At 42.4% G+C, this 22,925-nt stretch overlaps 1 protein-coding gene across 2 annotated transcripts in view; it reads right to left on the bottom strand.

Annotated features, from left to right (window-relative positions):
• Positions 1-3,479: 3,479 nt before the first annotated feature.
• SMAD9 (SMAD family member 9) overlaps positions 3,480-22,925 on the bottom strand; it is a 38,196-nt gene continuing 18,750 nt past the window's right edge. Inside the window, exons 3-7 of one of the 2 annotated variants that reach the window (XM_058829470.1) lie at positions 19,217-19,474; positions 16,292-16,429; positions 14,292-14,513; positions 9,883-10,139; positions 3,480-5,496 (exon numbers count right to left, since the gene is read on the bottom strand). In XM_058829470.1, coding sequence (XP_058685453.1) covers positions 5,353-5,496; positions 9,883-10,139; positions 14,292-14,513; positions 16,292-16,429; positions 19,217-19,474 — 1,019 coding nt within the window. In that variant the 3' untranslated portion in view covers positions 3,480-5,352. The remainder of the gene's footprint in view (positions 5,497-9,882; positions 10,140-14,291; positions 14,514-16,291; positions 16,430-19,216; positions 19,475-22,925) is intronic. The other variant, XM_058829471.1, reaches the window with a different exon arrangement.

The raw sequence follows: 22,925 nt of genomic DNA, 5'->3' as shown, positions 1-22,925 counted from the left end.
TGACGATTAGTCCAGATGTGAATGTAAAAAGCTCTAGTGAACTGAGTGGCTGCCCAAGCATAAGCTGCCTTGATACCTCCAGTGATGACCACTGGGCTTATCTGATTGTATGCTCCCTCCTCCTCCTCAGTCTCCTCCATCATTGGCTACTGGAACACCCATGAACTGTAAATGCTCTATAAAAATTTTCTCATCTCCTTCAGTGGGGTCTCCATTCTCTTAGAAGGGCTTGGGTTCAGATGTTGAACAGCCTGTTCTCCAGGTTTCTCCAGAGCAAGGAAGTCTTGCTTCTGGCATGGCAGGCATCTGGGACATCATCATCATCATCAAATAGTTTGGGTTGAAAGTGACCTTTAAAGATCATCAAGTCCCAGCCTCCTGCCATGGGTAGGGACACCCTCCTGTAGAGCAGGTTACTCAAAGCCCCATCCAACGTGGCCTTGAACACTTCTGGGGATGGGGCATCCACAACTTCTCTGGGACAGCTTTTCCTGTGCCAGTGTCTCCTCACCCTCACAATGAAGATTTTTCTGCCTAATATCTTAGCTAAAACTACCCTCTTTCAGTTAAAGCCATTACCCACTTGTCCTACAACTACACGGCCTTCTCATTATATAAATCTACATTTTGGGCAGCACTTGTCAACTTTGAAAAATGGTATTTAATTACTCTACCTTATGACTCATTGATCTTTATTTGTTGTGTTTGATTTTGGTTGTACTGTTAGGTTATGGGGAGCCAGGGGAAGAGGTGAATAGTACAGAGGATATAATGTTTCTTTCCTTTGTTGAGCACCATGTAGTGCTAAAGTATTCCTAAAAGCTATAGTTGCACCAGAGCAGTCTTGATCCAAGAAAATTAGTCTTATACTTGATACCCTTCTAAAGTTCCTAAATTGATCAGGCTTTTTTATTAATTGTTTCCATGCAGTCAAGAAGCAGTCTCTGCCTGAGCTGCCTCTGTAAATCCAGCTGTTTGTGCAACTCCTTAGTCACTGGTGAGATTTATTTGTAGAGCTGATAGACAAAGATAGGTGTTGTAAGCCAGGAAGATTAGATAAGGTTACAGTCACAAATTCCTTGTTTTCTGCATTTTAAGAGGGGTGTGGTGAAGATGATGTTTACAGCAAGAGATGTTTGGAGTGCCGATTTTATGCTGAGGGAACACTAATACAAAATAGCTAAGGAGAAGAAACATGTTTCATCCTGAAACTGCTGCTAATAGAGAGCTCCTTCCTGTGGCAACCAGTTATCACTGAATCTCCACAGAGACCCAGAGGATAATGTGTATTGGACGGGATCTCACCATGGCATCAAGTCTGACACCCTGCTCCAGACAGGGACTCCTTGGAGAAGGCTGCTCAGGGCGGTGAGTCTTGACACAGTACCTGCTGTAGACATGGAAGGGATTTCCTCAACTCCAGCTGATGCTGCTTTGGGCCACAGTTCCCCTTTATGTTTCTGATACATTATCCTTCAGACCAAGCTCAGTGAAGCATTCTGATGAGGAGTAGACATTGGTGGAATAGCTGCTGATGGGAAGGGAAAGCACGTGCTGCACCTTGCAATGCTACAGCCACTGCTGTACCTGGGCAGCTTTTCCAAGGTAAGGGGATGGGACTGAGCCACCCAAGCAGCAGTGCCATGGAATGGCTCCAGGCAGTCAGGGTGCAAGATTCGCTTCTGTCACCTCTGGATGCAAGCAGCAAATTAATACTGGTCTGCTGAAGAACTAGCAGCAACTAAAGTTATCTTCTCTCAACTATTTAATAGGAAAACAAGTGGTCTATGTACCATGCTGAGTTTGCTTTATGCCTCTGCCTCAATAGACACCCATCGCTGCCTGCTGATGCATGGTACTCCTCCACAGAAACTTAAGAGGCTATGAACTGTTGATGACTCAAAAAAAAATTTTAAAAATCTGCCTTCAACTAAGTTGTCTTGCTGTAAGTGGTTTTAAGTCTCTCAGGAAGACTATCTCTTGAGTATTAATGAGTAGTACATTTATAAAGACCTTAAACTGACTACAGGTTTAAAGGTTCATGAAGACCTTTCAGCAGAAATTATCTCCTTCCAAAGTGGAGAAGATATTAGAGATACAAAGTTATATTGCTGTAAATTCTAAGAAACCTGAATTTTTACCAGTTTCAATTCACATATTCTAGAGAAGCCTGTAAAAGAAACTTAGTTCAAAAAGAAAGGGAAATAAATGGTTTATTAGCCTTACTTTTTATCTCTGCATCTGGACAGGGGCCATCTTATTTACTTTGTCTCATCCACTGTTGCCACTCCTCCCACGTACTGTGGGCTTTGGGGAGGAGCTGTCAGCTTCTGCGTGTTTGCACAGCACAGTGGGCTAAGCCCCCATTAACCACCAAAACAGGAAACAACTGACACAGTGGTATCAGCCTTCCCAAAGGCTAAAAACTGAGATGGCTGTTGCCAGAATTGGCCAGATTTGATCCAGTTTTCAACAAATAGTTAAATTTGCTGAAATTCATCTCATCCTAATACAGGTGTTTTAAATGGGTCAGAAGAATCATGCTCCAGAAATGCCTCTCTTTTACTAGTAAGGCAGTATCGAGGTGACTGCCTTAAATGAGATGCATGTATGGACTGAATGTGAAGCCAAATCCTATTTGTAAAATGATTACTTATAATGGTAGGTATAAAGGAAAGGAAAAACTGCTCTGAATTTACCAATTTCCATTTAAACCAAACAAACACTTACTGAACAAACATCATTATTAGGCTGGGAAAGTCAGCACACCTTCATGAGGGTCCCCGTCATCTCTTTGGATACATCCACTGTAGCAGTCTGTATTTAAACTAGTGACCCGAGTTCCCCTTATACTCAGTGGGAAGACACAAGCATATTCAGACTGCAGTGTATTTCACCTGCTTGAAATACTTTGTGATGAAACAAATAATGCCCCAGAAGAAGCTGCTTCTCTTCACTGGCCATCCAATTTTACTCTGCAGCATCAATAGAAAACCAAGTTTTGGAGCTGCCCAAGAGCAGATGCACCTCAGAACATTTATTTTTGCTCTCTGTGAGGAAAATGACAATGCTGGGAATGTCTAAAAGGAATTCTTAGCCTTCTCTCTGTATTAAAAGGGAAGGAGGTTTCAGCCTAAAAGGCAAGGAAGAATCTAGGATAAGGGACAGAGCTAGATCCTGGACAATAGAGATGATTTCCTCTGTCCTTAGCTGCTAAAAAAAAAAAAAAAAAAAGAGCAAAATCAAAAAGTGCTTATCCTGGAGCAAAGGTGCAACTGGAGAAGCAATAAACATGCTAAAAAATGTTTCCAGTATCTGATCACTTATGACAGAGGGAGCTGAGGAAAATGCATTTTTCCAAACTGATGTCTTTAAAGTCTGCTAAATAGTAAATGGCACATTTATTATTATTATTATTATTATTATTATTATTATTATTATTATTATATTTCATTGCTGAAAGAGAATGTAAAGTTTTTCCTATCTCACAGTGACATTGCTGACGTCAAATGGTGACATAATAGGGTTCTTCACACTTAAAAATGTCCTATATAACTTGCTATTACTGCTCAAACTTAGCAATAATTTATCCTTCTGTTCCCTGCTAATGCTGCAGGCAGCTGAAGATGCATTCAAATGAAGTAACACTGTTAGTTTACTCACTGTCTTTCCAGTGAATGTTATTTCCTTCCGTGTGATACAGCTGAAGATTTCAGGTGTCCCCTTCTAATTATGCAGCAAAACGTGTAGCACCAGATATTGTGTGCGAAATATATATTCTGAAAAACACTTTTTTTTCCCAGTAATACTTCTACTGTGTTCTATGGAGGAATGATATTGGAGAGGTTACCACTCTTTTCGATTCTTAAATAAAAACAATTTTCAGTGGACTGTTACGCCTGGAAAGAAATAATACTCGACTCTTCCAGCAAAAGGAAAGCCCATCAAAATGTAGTTTCACCTGTCTTCCCAGGAAAGGTTTCCAAGCGAACAGCATTTTTCAAGGATGGGATTAGGGTATGGGCAATAGGTTTCCCTGCTTACAGAAGGAACACAGATGAGATTTTGCACATAGATTCACTCTTCATTTGTTTGTGGCTTACACTGCCTCACCATCCTCTGCAGGCAAGGCGAAAGCTCAGCAAATGAAGAAGCCTGTATGTAAGATGAGAAACCATCCATGGGGATGTATGGAGTGACTGCCAGGGAAGCCCTCAGTCAGATCCAGGCAATGCAGTCAGATCCTGAGGTCTGGCCCAGTACAGGGAATTGGCATGGCTGACTCTCATCTCCTTCTCATTGCATCCTTTGAGTGTGGGGCTTTCTGTTCCCAAGCTGAATGATAAAGTAATTATTTGCTGCTTCAATGCACACTTGATTTCCCTTTTCTGAATCACATTTCAAGTCCCTTTTAGGTATACCCTTGATATCAGCACAGCAGTCTAAATACAGTCAGTCCTAACTTTAAAACAAACTACATCAAGACCGTAGAATGGATAGGATTCAGTTTACATGCTGGACACATATGCAAGTATGTATGTACTTTGCAAAAAAGCACTGGACTTTAATTAGTTTTTTTTAACTCACGGGCATATATTTAAATTATTACTTTTTTTTTTAGGAGCCTGTTGCTTTTCAGTGCAGCAGTACCGTACCCTACTGTGGTACATCAGACTGCTTGGATTGTCCAGAATGCTCTGAGATGAAGTTCCTGTGCTGAACATGGCCCAAGGGCTCCCTCCTACCAAATCACGGGAGAGACTGGTGTGCCTCAGCTCTTCAGAGGATTTGTCATCCCATCGTGCTTTGCAGAAGGGAGACAGACTGGAATTGCAGTTTAGTCCTTCAGTTCACTAGATGAAAGTCATCTCTATGCATAATCCTATGCACCACCTTAGATCCTCTTCTGGACTCAAAATCAGGATGTAAGATGAATATAAATGGCACAGAGATCTGACTTTGGTTGCCTGCAGAGGGGTGAATTTCACCTACAAGGAACAGCTACAGCCAGGTTTCTGAACCCATGTGAAAGTGCTGGGAATTTGCACCGTTGACTGACTTGGCTGGGGAATGAAGATGCTCACAGGAAATGTTTGACACTTTTGCAGGAATTTGGCTTATTTTGTAGTAGAGAACAGATATGCTATACCCGAATTCCTAAACTTACTGTACTGGCATCAGAGTAACTAGAAACCACAAAATAAGAAAAAAAAAAAAAAGAAAAAAAAAAGAGAGAGAGTAGACTATGTATAGATATATTTACATCTACATACATCTACATATAGAAGCTTCTGTTCATGGGAGTTCTATAAGCCACTGCCTGCAATAGCAAGGGAATTCTAGAGATGATTTTTAAGAGACTGAGGAGATGGGGTTGTGAGGTGAGCCCATCTGTGTCAGCACCTTATCCAGCCATTGCAATGGTCCATGCAGGTGGATCTCAATCCAGCAAGGTGTGCTTGTAACATCTTGGCGATGATACTCTGCTCCCCAGCCCTATAAAGGACCAAAAGGTGAGGTGGTTTTTAAAAAAAAAACACCCAAAACATTAAATCACAACTCCAGTGCTCATAGTCTAATACAGCTACAGATAGTCCACCACCCAAGTACCCAAGATTTAATGCTTTATCCTAGGGATAATTTTCTCTAGAAACTTTGCTCCTTTTTAAGGTCATTATTATCATCATAATTACCAGGGACTCAATGCTATTAAATTAAAAATCTCAGTCACACTTCCAGGTGCTGAGAACAACTGGCATGGAAGGGCCTGTTTCCAAGTGTGGCTGCCTGCAAACAGCCCATGGGGAATGGTCCCTGTTGTTTGCACCCCAGGGACATGCCCAGGAAAGTCTGGCAGACTGCTGTCTGGCACCAACAAAAAGCAGGCCAGCCTCTTTCATTAACAGGAACTAGGAATGTTCCTGGGCACTGCTTCATGAATTGGTAGAGTTTTATCCTATAGACCTGAGAATTTCTAAGCATTTATCTAAATCTCTGGAAACTTGCAGCAGTTCCTGTGTACCATACTTAGCCTATGTATAAATATTTTTACAGGTTTTCTATCCTTGAACATGTGCTCTTTCCCAACAAGAGTTCCTGGCTGTCTGCTGTGGGAAGTCCTGCAGTAATTTCTCCAGCTCTCTTGGGAAAGATAAGGGATATGAAACATTTGAGAGAAAATGGGGATGGGGTGCTGGCAGGGAGAAAAGAAAACCTGAAGTACACATACTTCAAGGAGAAGGTTTAAGCTTGGAAAAGGCTTTTCTCCTAGAGGGTGGTTGGAACAGGCATCCCAGGAAAGTGGTCACAGCACCAAGCCTGACAATTCAAGAAGCACTCAGACAATGCTCATGTGTGTGACTCTTGGGGATGGTGCTGTGCAGGGCCAGGACCAGGACTTGATGATCCTGATGAATCCCTTCCAACTCCACACTTTCTATGGTTCAAACAGGCACAGTGTCTAAGCAGTGCTAATCAGGCAGCCTGACGTCACAGCAGCACAAGGCATGCAAGTCACAGCCCAAAGTCTTGCAGCTCACCAGCTGTCTCACTGGCAGAACTGAACTCAGATTTCCATAGGGCAATGTGCAAAACATGGTCCCACTACAGGATGAAAATCTTCATTTGTGGGATGCTGATCAGACACTGAGTCATACCTGTCATTATGACAGGCAGGCAGGTCGGTATGTCATGAAAAAAGGACATGGAGGTATATTAAGACTGATGGCTGCCAAAGTCACCAAAATTTTAGAGTGCTGAGCAGCTCAGACAACTGAGGCTGCCAGAGCAGCCACTTCTTTAGATGATAGCTGGAAAACTGAGATCAATACTAAAACAAGATATCACCATAAGTGGTCTGGATAAAGCCCATGCTAACTAATGAAGAGAAGAGGAAAGAAAGCAGAAGAGTAAGATATGGACCCACCAAAGCCCAAAGAGTACTTCCAAACAGGTAGCATTTTTCTGAACTGCAGAGCATTTATCAGACTAGAAAAAGCCTGCGTTCACAGAACCTCAGACTGATGTTCTCTAAATGTTTGCAGAAAACATGTGTTTGCCAGCACAGTCAGACTTCTGAGGTGATGAAGTCACAAGTACTCAACTGCAGTGAAGATATACAGCCAAGAGAGCAAGTGCCAGAGAAGCTGGCACACCTTGCAGACAGGCAGGACAGAAAATCCAGAGGAACAGCAATTACAGGATTCAAACCCAATGTGCCAGATTTGGGGGAGCCTGGCAGGCGGCTGGCCATCTCCCTCTGCTGGCAGCTCCCAAACACATCCAGTGATGCTGTCTCTGGCTGGAGCACCCCAGGGGAAATGCCAGGAGGTCAAGGACCCTGATGTTCCTTGTATATCACTCCTGGGTTGCAGGTAGCCTTCTTCACCCCAGGACTGAGAGGAGCCCAGAGCTGGAGTTCTCTTAACGAGGGAATAAACTGAGTACAACTTTCAAAGCTGTAATGGTATTTTCCACAGATGGTATGAAAAGGATACCAGTACCCCCATGGGTCCTGCTGCTCCTGCCAACACTTCCCACCTCCTGTGAGCAACAGCCTAGGCTTCGTGCCCCAGAGTGCTGAGCTTTCACGTCTTCTGTGTGTTCCACTTAGCCCCAAGACCCAAGGAAATGAGGGAGGGATTGTTCCAGCTTCAGACCTCAGCTTGGAGGTCTCTTCCCTTTGTGCTCCAGCTACCTCAGCTGTGGAGAGGTGGCAAGAGTCATCCCGCTTTGGTTATCAGCAGGGCTTAGTGCTGATAGTACACCCATATTTTGAGCTCGTCTCAGCTGCTCTATGGGCACACAAAGGACATCAGAGGGGACAAGACCTTCACCTCTCTTTGTACCATACCCTGCATCCAGAAGATGGCACAGTCCTGGCAAGTTTCTCATGTCTTGGTCCCTACCCATCCCTGCCTCCCAGCTGGTAGCTCAGGCACTGGTGGGATCCAGCCCTTTGGGCTGTAGGTGACCAGCAGTAACTGGACACAAGTCAGTGGAGAAGCCACTGCACTGCCCTGCACACTCTTGGACTGTGGCTCTGACAGATAACAGGCCTCTCTGGGCACTGCATCCCCAACACCCAGAGTCACTCCTGACCCCAGACTGAACAGAGGAGGGCTCACTTCTTGGGAGGGAAATATTTTGGGAAGACTGAAAACAGGAAAGCATATTTGCAGACCAGGAAGAAAGAGCCTAGATGAGATTTCCATAGCAATTTTCCAGACGTCATGGGAATGAGTTCAAAATATCTCCTTGCACTGGTCTTCTGGTGCCTGAGGCACAATAATAGCTGCTATTATTTCAACAAAGCAAGGTGATAATATGGCAGCAGCATTATATAGTGCATCAACACCACCATTTCTGCTGCCACGTTGGGCATGGAGGCAGATAACACATCAAAGAGCCTGCCCCTGAATCACTGAGATAATGAAAACATTGCGTAACTGGCTACACTGCCTTTACAAACAGCATGCCCATTCATGCCTTCCATTAAAGAAAATGCTGTTTGTTGGGTTTCTTGCCTTTCTTTTTTTGCCCTAATGCTTGTATGTGAACAAGATATCAGTTCCCTCCCAAGAACAAAGCAACAGCATGGTCATGGGCATGGAGATTTTGGCTTGGACTCTTGGGAGAGATTACAGGGCACTCTTAATACTCTTGAAGACTTAAGAAGATGGGTCCCCAAGGATGGCTAGAAAAAGTTAGACCAGAAAGATATGTAGGACTCAGCTCATTTGCTCTGTAGAACTTAAGGAAATGGGACTCGAGCCTCAAGCACTTTTTGATATCTTAGATATGAATTCAATTATCTCAGTTCAGTCATTTGTATAGAAACAGATCTGCAAGACAAAGGCAAAGACACACTCAAGCCATTTTTATGGTACCTAGCAGGACCATGGGCTTCTAATGGTGCAACTGCTCTAGTCTGCAGGCTGAACATTGCTGCCAGCTCTCCCCAGCAGCACTATAGCAAGTTGGTCTAGCATCATCTGGAAACTACCTTGAAACACCTGCCATTCTTTAGGGGTTAGATGCTACAACAGGCATGTAAATAACTCCTAATTACTAAAAGGAGTTGAGAGGTCTCATTCTGGTGGGAAGACCATTTAGAAATTTGAGAAAGTCCCACAGAGACTGATAGATTTCCCACAGAGCAGTCAGACTGTGAAATTCAGATAGGAAGGACATTAGAACAGTAATGGCTTTGGTGGCCTCCTGTCTCTTCCAAATAACAGGGGGAAGGTCAAATTTTCTTTTGGATTTTCTGTTCTGCTTGCAAGAAGCCCTTCTGGTTGTGTGGCTGGCCGGAGTGAATGTCATCAGAAAGTAAGACAATATTTGTCAGGGATCAGGCAGATGGCAAACAACAATTCTCTGCAAGCTCAGTCAGGGATGAAAAAGGACGCAGTGTTTCTTGATTGAGAAAATATATACCAGTCTATGGTACTGGTGAGACTGTAAATTAGCCTAAATACATAAGGACATTCTTTTCAGATCAATGGTTCTATCAAGCTCAATTGCAAACCAGTAACAGGAGAGATCACAACTGCCTAAGATATGTGCTACTACATTTACATGTTGCTAAGCCCTTCTGAGTTGAGCTTTCTGAACAATCAGTGGGGGAACACTACCATGCATTCTCTATTTTCCACAGAGAGCCTATGGAATATCTAAAATTTGTAACCTAAGAGATTTTCATGTTGACCACAAAAGCCATTGATTTTGAGCCCCTGTAAGTTTAAGGCAATACTGGAAAACAGGCAGTATGAATTGCTGTTAGAAAGTTGGGTATCTACAGCCTCCCTTGGAATGGATTTGATGGGATCTAGTTTTACACCAAAACTAGCAAGGATGCAAGAGAAAGCAATGGATCCTTACTTTAACAAAGCTCATTCGAATAGTACACATCTTGGTCAGCTCATACACCACTTCGAAACCGTGATTGACTGACTGGGCAAGCAGCTGGGCGAAAAGCTGGTTGTTGAAGATCTTGAGGCTGCAGCCACTGGGGATCTTGCAGACTGTGGCTGGGTGGAAACCATGCTGGTAGTTACAGTTGCGGCTTTGCACAAAAATACTGCTGTCACTGACACATTCGGCATAAACCTCCCCACCAACATAGTAAAGATGAACACCTTGAAAAACAAAATATAACATGAATTATTTCTCCATTGTTCACAACACACTTTATGCCAGTAATAAATTATTTTACTGGTTTGGGCATACAAACCCAGGATCCTTCCAGGATCTCTGTTTCTCAGTGCAGGTTGCTTTACTTTTACCCAACAGCATAGTACTTTATGACAAAATACACATACATAAACATCAAGCACATGTCAACCATATCCTAAACATCAAAACTATCCAAGAACTGAAAAATCACTATTGCATTACAGAGCTAAATGTATTTTCACTGTTAAGCAAATGCACACTGGCCCACTTCACTGCATGCTGTTGTTTTACTACAGGATCCTACTGTTATACATTTAAAACACAGCATGGTGTGTACTTAAAATAGCTTTTCTGTATTTTGCTTTATCTGCCACATCAGAACCATGTATTTGCATTTACATGATGTGACTTACTCATCAGATCCTGTTCCAAGTAACCTTTATCAAGAAAATTACTGATTTTCCTCTGAACTTTTCAGTGCCCTAATGACTTACTAACTGAGTTTTTGACCGTGACTTGCGGAAATTAAGGTGGAAACACTTCTATCCTTGCAAAGGATCTATTCTGATCCACCAAGGATATCTGCTTGCATGAAAATATACCTGAATTGGTGGGAGAATTTATCTTAGCCTAATTCAGCAACCTTGAAGGTGGGGATCACCACTGTAACACAATAAGTGTGTAGATGCCTTCTGCAGCTGATAGATGGAGAGAGGCACTATGACCAGATGATTCACTCCATCTGCTAGAGAGTGCAGGCTCAGAGCCAGCTTAAAGCCACGGAAGTCTGTGCAGGTGCTGAGAAGGCTCTCCCATTCCCTGCCCCTGCTGGCACACCTGCTTTCATGCTGGCAGCAACAGCTGAGGATTGGGCTGCTGTCCAGGCTGAGGAACTGAGCAGCTAATATATTTAAAAACAAACAACCCAAAATTTATTTTCAGCAAGATCTTGTGAGATCTTCATTAGTGCAAGTGTGGCAATGGGGACCCTGACTGCTTGAATGTGAGCGTGAAACCACAACCTGAAGGGGGCCAAGTCATCCTGTGAAAATGCCCAGTCACCCTTCCCATGGCTAGATCAGGGGAATATGAACCCTTCCCATGGCCAAGAGAGGTTGAAGAACTCAGTTGTTTGTTCTTGTAGAAACTGCCACTAAATAAAAATAAAATCCTCTTCTCTAATGCTAGGTATGCCCTTCAAACGCACACAAATGTTCACAGAGCCTCAGTAGATTGCCTGCAAAGCTACTGGTAACTGTGCTTTAATAATGCAGCTGTAATAAGTTTTATTCCTGGTGTCTTTCATACAAACAAAGACTGGTTACATAGTCCCAGTGTGGTCATCATTCTGCAGTCATAACAACAAGCGGCAGCAGCACATCCTTAGGACAAAACCAGCATCTAAACAGAAGTGGGAATGGCAAGGGCAAAAGCAGGTTGAATGGGAAAATAATCTGGGAAAAATATACTCTCCCACAGTCTTCCAGAGTGATTCAAATGGGAACCTTGAAGTCTGTCTTCAAGCCATCACTTGACTTCTGAGCACCCACAAGATCTGAAATGAGCTGCGAGTGGCAGGGATGTGGCTCAGAGCGCACTCTGGTACTGCACTGGGAACAGCAGAGACAGGAAAGCACCAGCTCCAACTGCACCAGGCACTGTGGGGTGCTGCACACTGCAACTGTTACCTCCTGACCTTCCTTTCCATGGATATGGATAAAAGGGAAGGACAGAAAGTACCTTGATGGAGTCCATATAGCTTTCTGAAATAATCAGATGAAGTGAGAACAGAGAGTAGGGAGAGAAGAATAAGGACATAAATGTGCACCACATTTCAAATCTTCAGGTGTAGCTACTGATTTAGGGTCACCACAGGGGGTGGTAAGGTGAAAAATTTTAAAGGCTGCGTTTTCAGAGAATATTAAGGAACCCATTTTCTGGAAAAAAAAAATGGTTTTGAAGGCATTGAAAGACAAACATTGTGCTACAATAACAAAAACATCAATGTCACTTCTGAAAGCAGAGGTTACAAATTGTTTTTTACTTGTGAACTTTTTAAAAGCAATAAATACAACACTAATCAGTGTGTATTCCTATTATTCTAGTATTCATTCACCAGAGAAATGCATCCTAAAGGAAACCAAGCAGCTAAATACATGTTTGTAGAAGACCAAATCAAAGGTCCATATGTTTTAGTGGTATTTCATTGCTCCCTGCAGAAACTGAAAATTCAGCAGTCTCCAAGCATCCACATCTTTTTGACATTGATCAAAAGTTCCTTTTTTTGTCCTTGAAGTCTGACTGCTGAACCAGGTCCAATTGCTCATAGATGTTGCATTGTGTTCCGGATTGTTTTTAGCTTTGATGTGGCATTTCCAGGAAACAGTTTAACGCTGATACACTAGATGACAATTCAATCACATATCCTTATCCTACTGAGCTAATCTTGTTTACTCACTCTTTTTTTCTCCCATGTTAACATGTGACAATTGTATCCATTTCAGCAGCTTTCATCTGTCCACCATCCCTTTGAACTATATGCTTCTGGAGCTGCTCTGTGCTCTTCTGCAGGCCTGCACTAGTGCCACTTGTACTCCACTTGTATATGTTTTTTTAGGATTTGCATAAACAGGGAAGAACAGTAAAATTAAGGATCTCTGATAAATTAAGCTCCTCTCTGGGCAACCTGCTCCCTTCCCTTGGGCACATTCCTAGTGTAGGACTTTGAATAACTTTTAATGAATTAAGACAGATCTTCACACTTAAATGGATGAAAACCATTAGCATTTACCTAACTTTATTTCTGTTCTGTCTCTTCGTCTTTTTGGGCAGAAAGTCAGAGGCTGTAACATCGCCAAATGACAGCTGGGATCTTTTGTCATTCTTCTTTTAGGGACAAGCTCATCTTTGATCTACATCCCCCTCTGACAGCTTACACTGGTAGGATGTAAAGCTTTATTTTCTAAGTAAGTTAGAACTAGATGTACAACACGTTTGCACGCCGCACAATGAACCGCTATGGCACACACTTGTAGCATCTGCAACATAGGGGTTTTCCATTTGGGGGGAGGGGGATGAAGTGCAAGAGCTGAGCACAACACTGACTGCTCCAGCCCTCAGGTTCACTGCTGTTTGCAAAAACTGTATCACATTCGTCTCAGAGCTTCTTATTCAGTCATTCAACACTAGACTATCAAGAGCCAATTAAAATATTGCCCTAGGCCTGGGAAATGAAGTGAGGTTGACAAGATAATAGGAGTGGAACAATTAGAGTTAATTAGCCCAGTGGGAAATGCATTCCCAGGCAGCTACTGGTGAGAGGCTTGGGTTGGCAAGATAATGAGTCTAGACTGGATCTACCAGAACAGGCAAAGCTTCATCTGCATGGAGAAGTGGCTGGCACAGGGCTTCTGACTCACCACCACAAACAACAGTAAGTTCTGGGAGAATATCAGACCCTGCAGAGCCCTGGGGAGCTGGAATGGAGTGTCCAGGTGTGGTCTCCTCGTCCTTGGCAGCAGCAGCAGCAGCATGTCACATTGCATGCTGAGGGTGTATGGCCACCAGAGGTGGAGCATGCACCAGCAACCACTGGCGTGAGAATACAAACCTTCCTTTTACTAGTGAAAAGCTGACAAAATAGGGACTGGCAGGGGGGCAGGGGGGAAAAGCTACAAACACAATTCTACCAGAGTTCTTCAGCTAAGTAACTCAACTACTAAGTGTTTCATCCATCTCCCTTTGTTATTTGGTGGGAGGAGAAGCAGCCCTGAGGCACCAGCAATTATCCTTTTAGTGGCATTTCAATGGCAATATTCCCAGTTGCCAGAAGCTCTAATAAATAAAATGAAAATACATACTGCTAAATTAGAACACACAACTATAAACAACATTTTTCTCTTTGCTGGCCAAGTAAATAGCCTTTGTAAGGAGTTACTCTGCTGATTGCTATCCAGTCAGAAAAGAATGCTCTGCTTTTCTTCTATTTCAGAAGTAATGTCAGAGGTTTGATTTTAAAGCAAGCACATCTGACGAATAAGCAAGGCTTGTTAATGCAATGCATGGATCTTCTGAGCTCTGAATATTATTCCTGAGGAGAGGGGATTTCCTCTTACCTTTTCCTATGTGTCTCCTGGTGTTTTCTATAGTAGAATTGCGGTTTACATTTGAGAGGAGACCCAGGCAGAACCTGTTTTTGTTATTTGAAGGATCTGTAAATCCATCTATAAGGATACTTCGAGAGGAGGCCTGGAATGTCTCCCCTACCCGGTTGTTGAGTTCGTAGTAGGCAACTGAGCACCAGTGTTGGGGTTCCTCATAACAAACAGGCCGAAAGTCTGTAGGAAATAAAGTTAAGCAGATGCTCAGGTTTCAGCAATATTTTTTAAGCAATCTTTCTCTGTTTTCTTTCATTCCCTCCCACTCTACACCCCTGATCTCTTCATCTAAACAGTCACTTATGTCATGCTTTATCCCAACAGCAGCTTCCATTGCTTCTTGATTTTATGACTGAAGTCCCAAACATGCAAAGGGTTGGTGCACCAGCTTAACTCTAAGCCTCTGAGGAGCCCCACTTCTTAGAAGTGGAAACTCCACTGTATTAAATCAACCACACTGACATTCCTCACTGAACTGTGGCCCAAAGTATACACCGAAAATAGTAAGGGATACATCTGCTCTGCACACCAGCAGGAGATAGGGATGACAGATGGGCTCAAAGCAAGTCAAAACTGAGCCAAGTTTTTGGTATTAGGCCTTCAGCCTAATACCAAACTCTGTAGTCCAGAAGCAATAAATCACTCCAATTTTTGCACGCTTTCAGGCTTTCTGCTTCCATGTGAGACTGTAAGCAGAAATGTTAGCAAGGTCACTTCTTTTGCATCCATCCCTGCCCAGTTTTCCAAGTCAGAGACAGAGAAAGGCTCAAAAATGTAACAGAATCTCTGAGCCTCATTTGTCATTTGAATTAGTAGGAAACTTTATCCTGCCTGCTCACCACAGGCATGTGAGCCCGCCTGCCCCCAGAGCACCTCTGTGCATAACCTCTAATAAACTTCCAACTAATATTCACTAGGATAGTGATCAGGCAGATGGTAGGCTGTGATAAAGAGATTAAACTAGCTTGACAATTTATTTTAAAGTATTGGTGTCTGATAACTTGTTATTATCCAGCCATTCTGTGTCCCCATCAGTAATTAGCACTATTCCCTCACATTCCTTCTTCTCCAGTTCCATGCTACACAAACACTTGTCGCTGTTTCAGAAGGCTGGCAATATTTTTTTAACGTGTGTATGTAAGCAGTGTTCAGTCCTCATTCTAGAAATGACATTTCTTTAGGAACACAATAAGATGGACTAAAAGAACAATGGTGATTTTTCCTTTGCAGTAGCAGAAAGGCAAAGCAAAAGCCAGCAGAGGAAATCCATTTCCCCTTCAAACTCTGAAGCAATGGCCTCTGAATGGTGGGGTCATCAGGACTAGAAAATACTAGCTCAAAGGTAGGAGAGGCCATGCTGGAGAGGTCATCAAGTTGCTTTGAGGGGTGCAAGCAGGACCCCAGACCTTTCTTTGACCATTAATGCCTCTCTCACTACAGAATTCTAAGATGACAGACTTCAGTCTTCTGTCAAAATATCTTTGTAGTCCACTAGAACATGTCCTTTTCTTTTCTAGCCAGCCAGTAATGTAACAATAATACAAAGATGGCAAAAAAAAGCTCCCTACCATAAGGCTTCAAAGTACTTGAAACCTAGAGCTGAAGGTGATAAAGAAATGAGTTCTGATATTGATATTGCTTTTGTGTGTTAAATTGCTCCACCATCCTTGATTTGATATGTTTATCTTTACAACGTAGATAACAGTGTTAGCTTTCATTAACAGCTTTTTAACTGTAATAGTCCATGGATGCAAATAAGGTCTAAACTCTGTAACTTTGCACATAATCCTAGAAATATTGCATCAACCTCTCCTGCTAGCTAATGGATGGGTCTAGCACACAGCCTTACTGCAAAACTGCCTGCAACTTGTTATTAAAGATCACTAAATCTTCTTGTGCAAATAACAATTATTTTTTTAACAGTTTTTATTTAAAGAATAGTACAAATGGTTATTTACTTTCAGCTTCTCCATCGGCAGATTTACCTCCATTGGGCAAAGACAGCACGAGCTGACTTTCAGCTATTGCATCCATCGACCGTCCACTGTGGATTCCTGGAGGTTCTCTTGCATGGTAGGGCGGAGGTGGAGTTTCCACTACAGAAAGAACGAAAAAAGGAAGGAAAAAGAAAGGAAGAAAGACACCTAAGTCAGTATGTTGGTAAATTCCTCCTGGTTTTTTCTTGGTGAATATTTTACTGCTTCAGCATTGTTTGCCTTGAGAAGACCGGAAAAAGCACAGATCTGAATCTGACCTGCCTTCAGCCTTTAGATTAAGACCATTGCATGTTCTGCAAAGATGGGAAGGAAAAGCTGTCATGTTGGACATGTAGTGCTTCAAAGAGAGAGGGATTGTCACAACAGTGCCTCAGGCCTAGACCTGTGTAAAATCAAGTTCTCTGTCAATACCAGTTGGTCCCCTAAGAAGGTAATGCAGTTACATCTGTTATTTCCAGAATCCTCTCTTTAATGTAAAACTTGAGGAGGATGATTTAAAAGCAGAAGTTGACTTTATCTGATCCTCTGGGAGACAGCTCTCTTTGTCCATAATCTGTAAAAAAAGCCTATAGAAAGCTATAGAAATAAGACTTGGCAAAACCTCCTCCGGATTTGTTCTTTTCTCCTCTGTCCTACAGAGGTCAAAGGTCTGTCCCTCTCCTGGTTTGTTCAGTCTCCTATCAAAGAGCAATAGATGTCACCAAAACATTGGGAGCAAAAGTATCAAGTCACAACTGCTCATCTCCTGATTTGTTTCATTTAAAGCAACATGAGCTAGAAAACAGAAGGTGACTCTATAGTGCGGATTGTCCAGAAAGGCTGGAGGCTTTAGAAAGCCAAATTAAAAAGGACTTCATTTTCATATTATAAAATGTCAACATTCAGTGAATGAGCACTAAAAGTGTGTCTCATTTGAACAGAAACTCAATGGCCTTATATGCAGATTATAGCTATATACAAGCTTGCAGGACCAAGGGACTCTTTAAGAAGGGTATAACTTGGTTCCAGACTGAAACTCCCTCTTGTGTTTGGGGTCTTTGGCTGGCCCTCAAAACAGAGCAACTTGACCCAGCATGAATAACTGTGAAGTGTTTCATGAGACAACCACCGAATCTTCCAAGTAAGCCATGTTATTCTAGCCTATTTAAGGACCGTTCAGGACCTAGGAATTTCATACACTATATGATATTTCTAACACTTAGATGACATAACCCTCCAACAAGAAACAGTAAAACAAAATCAAGAAATAGTGGAAGAGAAAATAAGTTACAGAAAGGAATATAATCACAGAATCATGTAGTTGCATGGATATTTTTAATGTCTACTCCTAAACTAGTCACATTTAGGTCTCCTTATGCCCACTGAACAAAAACAGGAACCTGCAGACACAGTGTATTGGACAAATACAAGAAGATGCAATGAATCTTATTCTAGGAGTGTCTGTTTTTCTCTACTGATTACAGGGAGAGTATAGATAATTTCATGAGATGCTAAAACCTGCGTTGTTGCCACAGGTCACAGCAATCCCTCTCAAGGTTCTTGATGTAACTCCAGTTTGCTTTAGATAGCCTTCCATCCCTGATTGTTACACAGGCAAATTATGCTTATCAGTATGCTGTGTGCAGTGATATACTGAAGCTCAGGTTGAGCCACTTCCATTATTAAGTAGCTTTGCAAGGTCCCAGGTTCAGTTAAATGCACAAGTCAGAGTCATTACACAGCTGGAATGGGCCTGATTTACCTGTCAGGACGAGCTCCACAGAATCCAGCTTAGTTACACAGAGGTGAAAGAAAAATAATGGAGAAGACAAACAAGTCTTACTACTTGATGAAATGTTTCAGTGTTGCTAAATATGATTTAATCAGAAACACAGATCTAGAGAAGAAATGAATGAAGGCACATTCAATGAATGAACAGGGAAGGAAAAACATCACACTGTGTTGAAATTATTCAGCTTAGAAGGAAGTTCAAATGCTACAAACACCTTGTAAAATAAACATCTTTCTTGCACTTAAAATGAAATAGATGTATCATTAAGGACCCAAATTTAAATGCTTCATAGCTGAGACACTAAAATCTTAAATTACAAGATTCTGACCTGAATTCATCTTTGAGAAAAAAACTGACATAACTGAAACTATTTTAAAGTGCTGAAGTGAATCTGAACCATGTTTTGATATTAAAATTAGCTCTTAGCTGTGTTTCATTAACAGAAAAAGCACAATTAATTTTTCAGGTAATTAGAGCTGTACTAAGTCAGGAGTTCACAACACAAACAATATGAGTGACATAAGCCTGCTAATCTCAGAACTGTGGAACTTGTTCCAAAGTCATAGGAACTTGCCTGGTGACTTCTCCAAGTGCTGGGCCAGATTGTTAAACACCTTAACTTTCTGAAATTTATACTGTCATTGGGATTGCCATAAACTTAAAAAAGTTTTTGCACAGCAATTTCCCCATTTTATCCTGTCTCTTGATGGAATTTCTAAAGGTTCCTACCCTGACCATCCTAGGTCCCTAACTTAGGTCTTGCAAGTTCTCTTTTCCATGAATTGTACCAGAAGCTTGGATGGGCAGCTTTGGACAGAAGGCAGCCTGGCATACCTGCTTCTTTCCTCAGTTTTTCTCCCACAGTAATCATGACATCTCACCCAGGCACTTCTAGGAGCAGGATGACTACAGTTCTCAATCTCTTGAGCATCTGTCAGAAGGACTGAGAGACAATATCCAAGAGACAGTCACAAGAAATCACAGTCCAAGTCCATTCTGTCCAACAGTTCAACCTGCAGCTACAGTCTGGGGGGAGCACAGAATTGTCACCTGACCCCAGGCCCTGGCAAGACCCTCAAATGCCTCAGTCAGGGTGGGTCAAAACTCATTCTTACCCGTGAGCTGATAGGGACTTCCTGGTCCAGAAGAGCTTTCTGGTGAGTTGGGGTAGCTGATGCTGTTAGGTGACTGGGAGAACATGTGGCTGGGGGATGATGGAAAAGGGGTGCATGGAGGATGCTGGAAGGAATCCGGATAAGTGGCATTGTGTGGCATCAGTGGCTCGCTGTGCAGAGAAGTGTTTCGAAACTTGGCAAGGAGGCTGAGGTGAGGGTTAAACTCACTGTGTCTTGGAACGAGTACAGGAGGTAGGACTGAAAACAAAAACAACAGAAAAAATGGTTGAAGCTGTATTCCTGAAAGAATAATTTGTTGTAAGCTAAAAAGAGGCATATTCCATGCTGCTCAAATATAGCTGTCTGCATACAAGTCGTTAAAGAGTAACAAACCTGTCCAAACCCAAGAATCAAAAGCTGAATTCTTGGACATTTTTCTCCAGATCTGCAGCCACTTACAGCAGTTCCACATATAAAATAAGGAATCTTGACTTGAGCAAGGTACCATAAAATTCACAGGTATGGCATGTAGAAATTCAGGCGGTATATCTCTCCCTTTCAAAATTACTTATTCCTTCCTTCTTCAAAAACTGAACATGTCAGGAGTTTTCTAAATACTATCAGTAGGATGTGACAAATGCACAGCCAAGTTTAATAACAATTAATAGTGCTCTGCAATACACTGCATATTTTGCTACCAGCATGTTATGCAGATGGGCAAAAGGAAGCACAGACCTGAAGCCAGACACCAGATCTAAAATGTTGTCAGTTACTTGAAAATGCTGCCAGACAGACAGTGAGGTCTTTAAAAGGAAATGTAAATGGCAATTCAAACATTGCAGCAATATCAATTTATCTCTTGCAATATAGTTAGAAAAGATTTAGCATAAGAAGACATATGTCAGTGGTTGGTATTTAAGACATTAAAAATGCAGGTCAGAAAACTGAAATCCAAATTAACCCATTTAAAACTTAGTCTAGTAGAAGATACTGCCTATCCACGAACTCTCTTCACTTTCATCTCACACTGTCAGCGTTGTTAAAGCATTGCCCCTTTGAGAAACCCAAAGTTGATCCAAGTTACTTGGGATTTGGACATATGAGAAGCAAGAGTAGAATTAAGACTCAAAACACTTTAAAAATCCTGACTAGTGAGATACCTATGAAGATGCAGTCCCTAGGCTGGAACACAAGGAGGCTTGCAGAATAATTCTGAATATGAGAGTTCAACCTGAGGCTTTAACTGTGTCTTCCATAGTCCTTGGTAGGGAGAGCAGCAACTACAATGGGTGATTCCTGTACTCCAAGATTTCTCTATTAGTTATACTTAATACATTATACCTAATTATCTTAGTTAAGGCTTTCAACCCAGGTAGGGGGAATGAATTCCCAGTTGGTATCATGCAGATCTAAAAGCTACCAAAGAAGATAATTATGGAGGCAATTGAGTTACTGTCCCCAGCATCGAGGACAATTCAGCAGGCTTGTATTGACTGACCTAGTATCCAGAGTTCCTCCAGCCTAAAACCCAGCAGCACATCATTTTCCAGTGTGTCCTTACTAGTTTATGGAACCAAATAGCAATGTGCACTCTTGGTTTTAAATGTTGATGGGAATATACAGTCAACATGTTTTAACATATTGCTTGGGCCAAAAAGCTCTGTCTAGGTAAGGCAAATTCTTTTTACGTAGGTTAGCTAACAACTTTTAATTACAGCAAACTCTCATTTATCTTAATGTTACTCTAAATGAAAGACCGGAATAATTGCTATTGAATAAAACAAATAATGTATAGATAGTGCAAAACATGTGCATGAGGAGAGTCTGCAGGAACTCTTCTTGGAATGCACATCAGTTGCTCAGAGAGCCGGGGCATTTACAGTGCCCGGTACCAACAATGGGTTTACAGCTTCTTGCTCAATGTGCACCATACTGCAGTAGAGGCAGGGTTAAACAATGTGCCTGCCACTGGAATATACCACTGGGAATCTGGTAGTCACCCATGACCTGAAGAACTGAGCCCTAAAACTATGCAAAATATTGGACTGATTGGGAGTTCACTGCAGAAGTTAGCTTCTCACCTGCCTAGAAACACAGGCACTGGGAAACTTCTTAAGACACTACACTTACTTGCTTCTCTGGCCCTATGCGTTGCTAATTAGCCTCTGGCCAGGATGAGGATCGATGCTCTGGGGACTGCTTTCTTTCCTTCTGCCTCTCATATGCCCCTATTTGTGGCACGAAGAGACAACTGCCACTTTCTTAAGTAGAGAAAGGTACTTCTGCATCTTCACTGTTCTTCTTTTAGCTTTAAACATCCAGGTAGGACTCATACAGGCAATACAAGTATTCACATCTGACATGCACTGCCCAGTCCCCTGTGGATCTCTTCACAGCCAGTGGAGAGGAATAATTTTACTGCAATATATTGGGACAAGACCAGTACCATCACTGTGGATGTGGTTTTGGTGAGCTGTATTCCTTCCATCCCATGCTCCAGTGAACAGCTCCAGGCTGTGAGCTGTTGCTTCTACTGGAGTTCTCCTTTGCTGCTTCTGGAGTTTTCCTCAAAAGCTCCATGAAACTGGTATGATGCTTGTCAGGTCTGCTGCTGATCAGCCAGCTCTGACCGGCAGCCTTTGAAAATGAGGAGCTGGTGATCCCTTTGCACCCAGCAACATTGTGCAGTGTTGAGAGGCTGACACTTCACTATGGGTACCACAGCTAAGAGAGCTGCTTCCTTCAGCCCTGTGAGAACTTAACTCCTTCTCTAAATGAAAGCTGAGAATCTGGATGTGTGACCAGAGCTTGCCAGGGAAAGCCTTTGATTTGCCTTGAGTGAGTCAGCAGGAGGAATTTTCAAGCCTTGAACTCCTTCCCAGGTCTGACCATGGCAGTCTTAATTTCTGCTCTGCTGAACAGTTTTTGCCACCTCACTCACTCACTCTTTCCACTGACTGTTCTGTGACTGCCTAGAGGGCTAAAGCCTCTGTGATAGGGAGGCATTCAGAGATTTTCTGTTTGTGGCTAAGAGTATCCCCAAGGGCCTCCTTGCTCTTTTCGTAACATATCACTCTCCAGGGCTCAGCCACTCTGAAGGAAGTGTGACCAGAGGCATAAAACTGAGTAACTGAGTGTGTTGGGACCTGTCAGTCCTCATAAATTACCTGCATTTTCTCCACTCATTGGGGTCCTTTTCTCCTACCTGCTATTTTCCACCAAGAGCCAGAGGTCGATCCTTCCTCCTACGCATGCTGAAGTGTTGATGGGCTGTTCAACTGAAGACAAATATGGTCATGTCCTAAGTCCTGCCACTGCCTTTCATGACTTTCTCCCATTCCCTTTAGCTTCAACAGCTCTTGATGGGAACCTGGCTGTGCCCAGAGCCTGTGTTTTCAGATGCTAGCAAGCAAACTTATCTACCTGATTTTAATTTCAGGTACAACATCCACACTGCAATTTTTCACACATTAATCCATCTCTGCATAGTTTACTACTTTTAGAAACCACTCTCAGGTGAAATCTGTCTACTCCCTGTGCCCATGACTACTCCCAAACAGATGGCCAACAGTGAGGCCATCAGATTGTCTTCCACCTGGGGAGGCTATCACATCTTAGTCCCGCTTTGGCTTTATGAAAGCAGTCAAAGTCAAAAGTTCTCTTGTCTACAGCAATGGTGCACCCTCAAATTTGTAATACTTACATATGA

This window comes from Poecile atricapillus, chromosome 1, assembly GCF_030490865.1.
Source record: "Poecile atricapillus isolate bPoeAtr1 chromosome 1, bPoeAtr1.hap1, whole genome shotgun sequence".
Lineage (NCBI taxonomy): Eukaryota > Metazoa > Chordata > Aves > Passeriformes > Paridae > Poecile > Poecile atricapillus.
The sequence above is the reverse complement of the archived record's forward strand: the minus strand, read 5'-3'. Positions and strand labels throughout refer to the sequence as shown.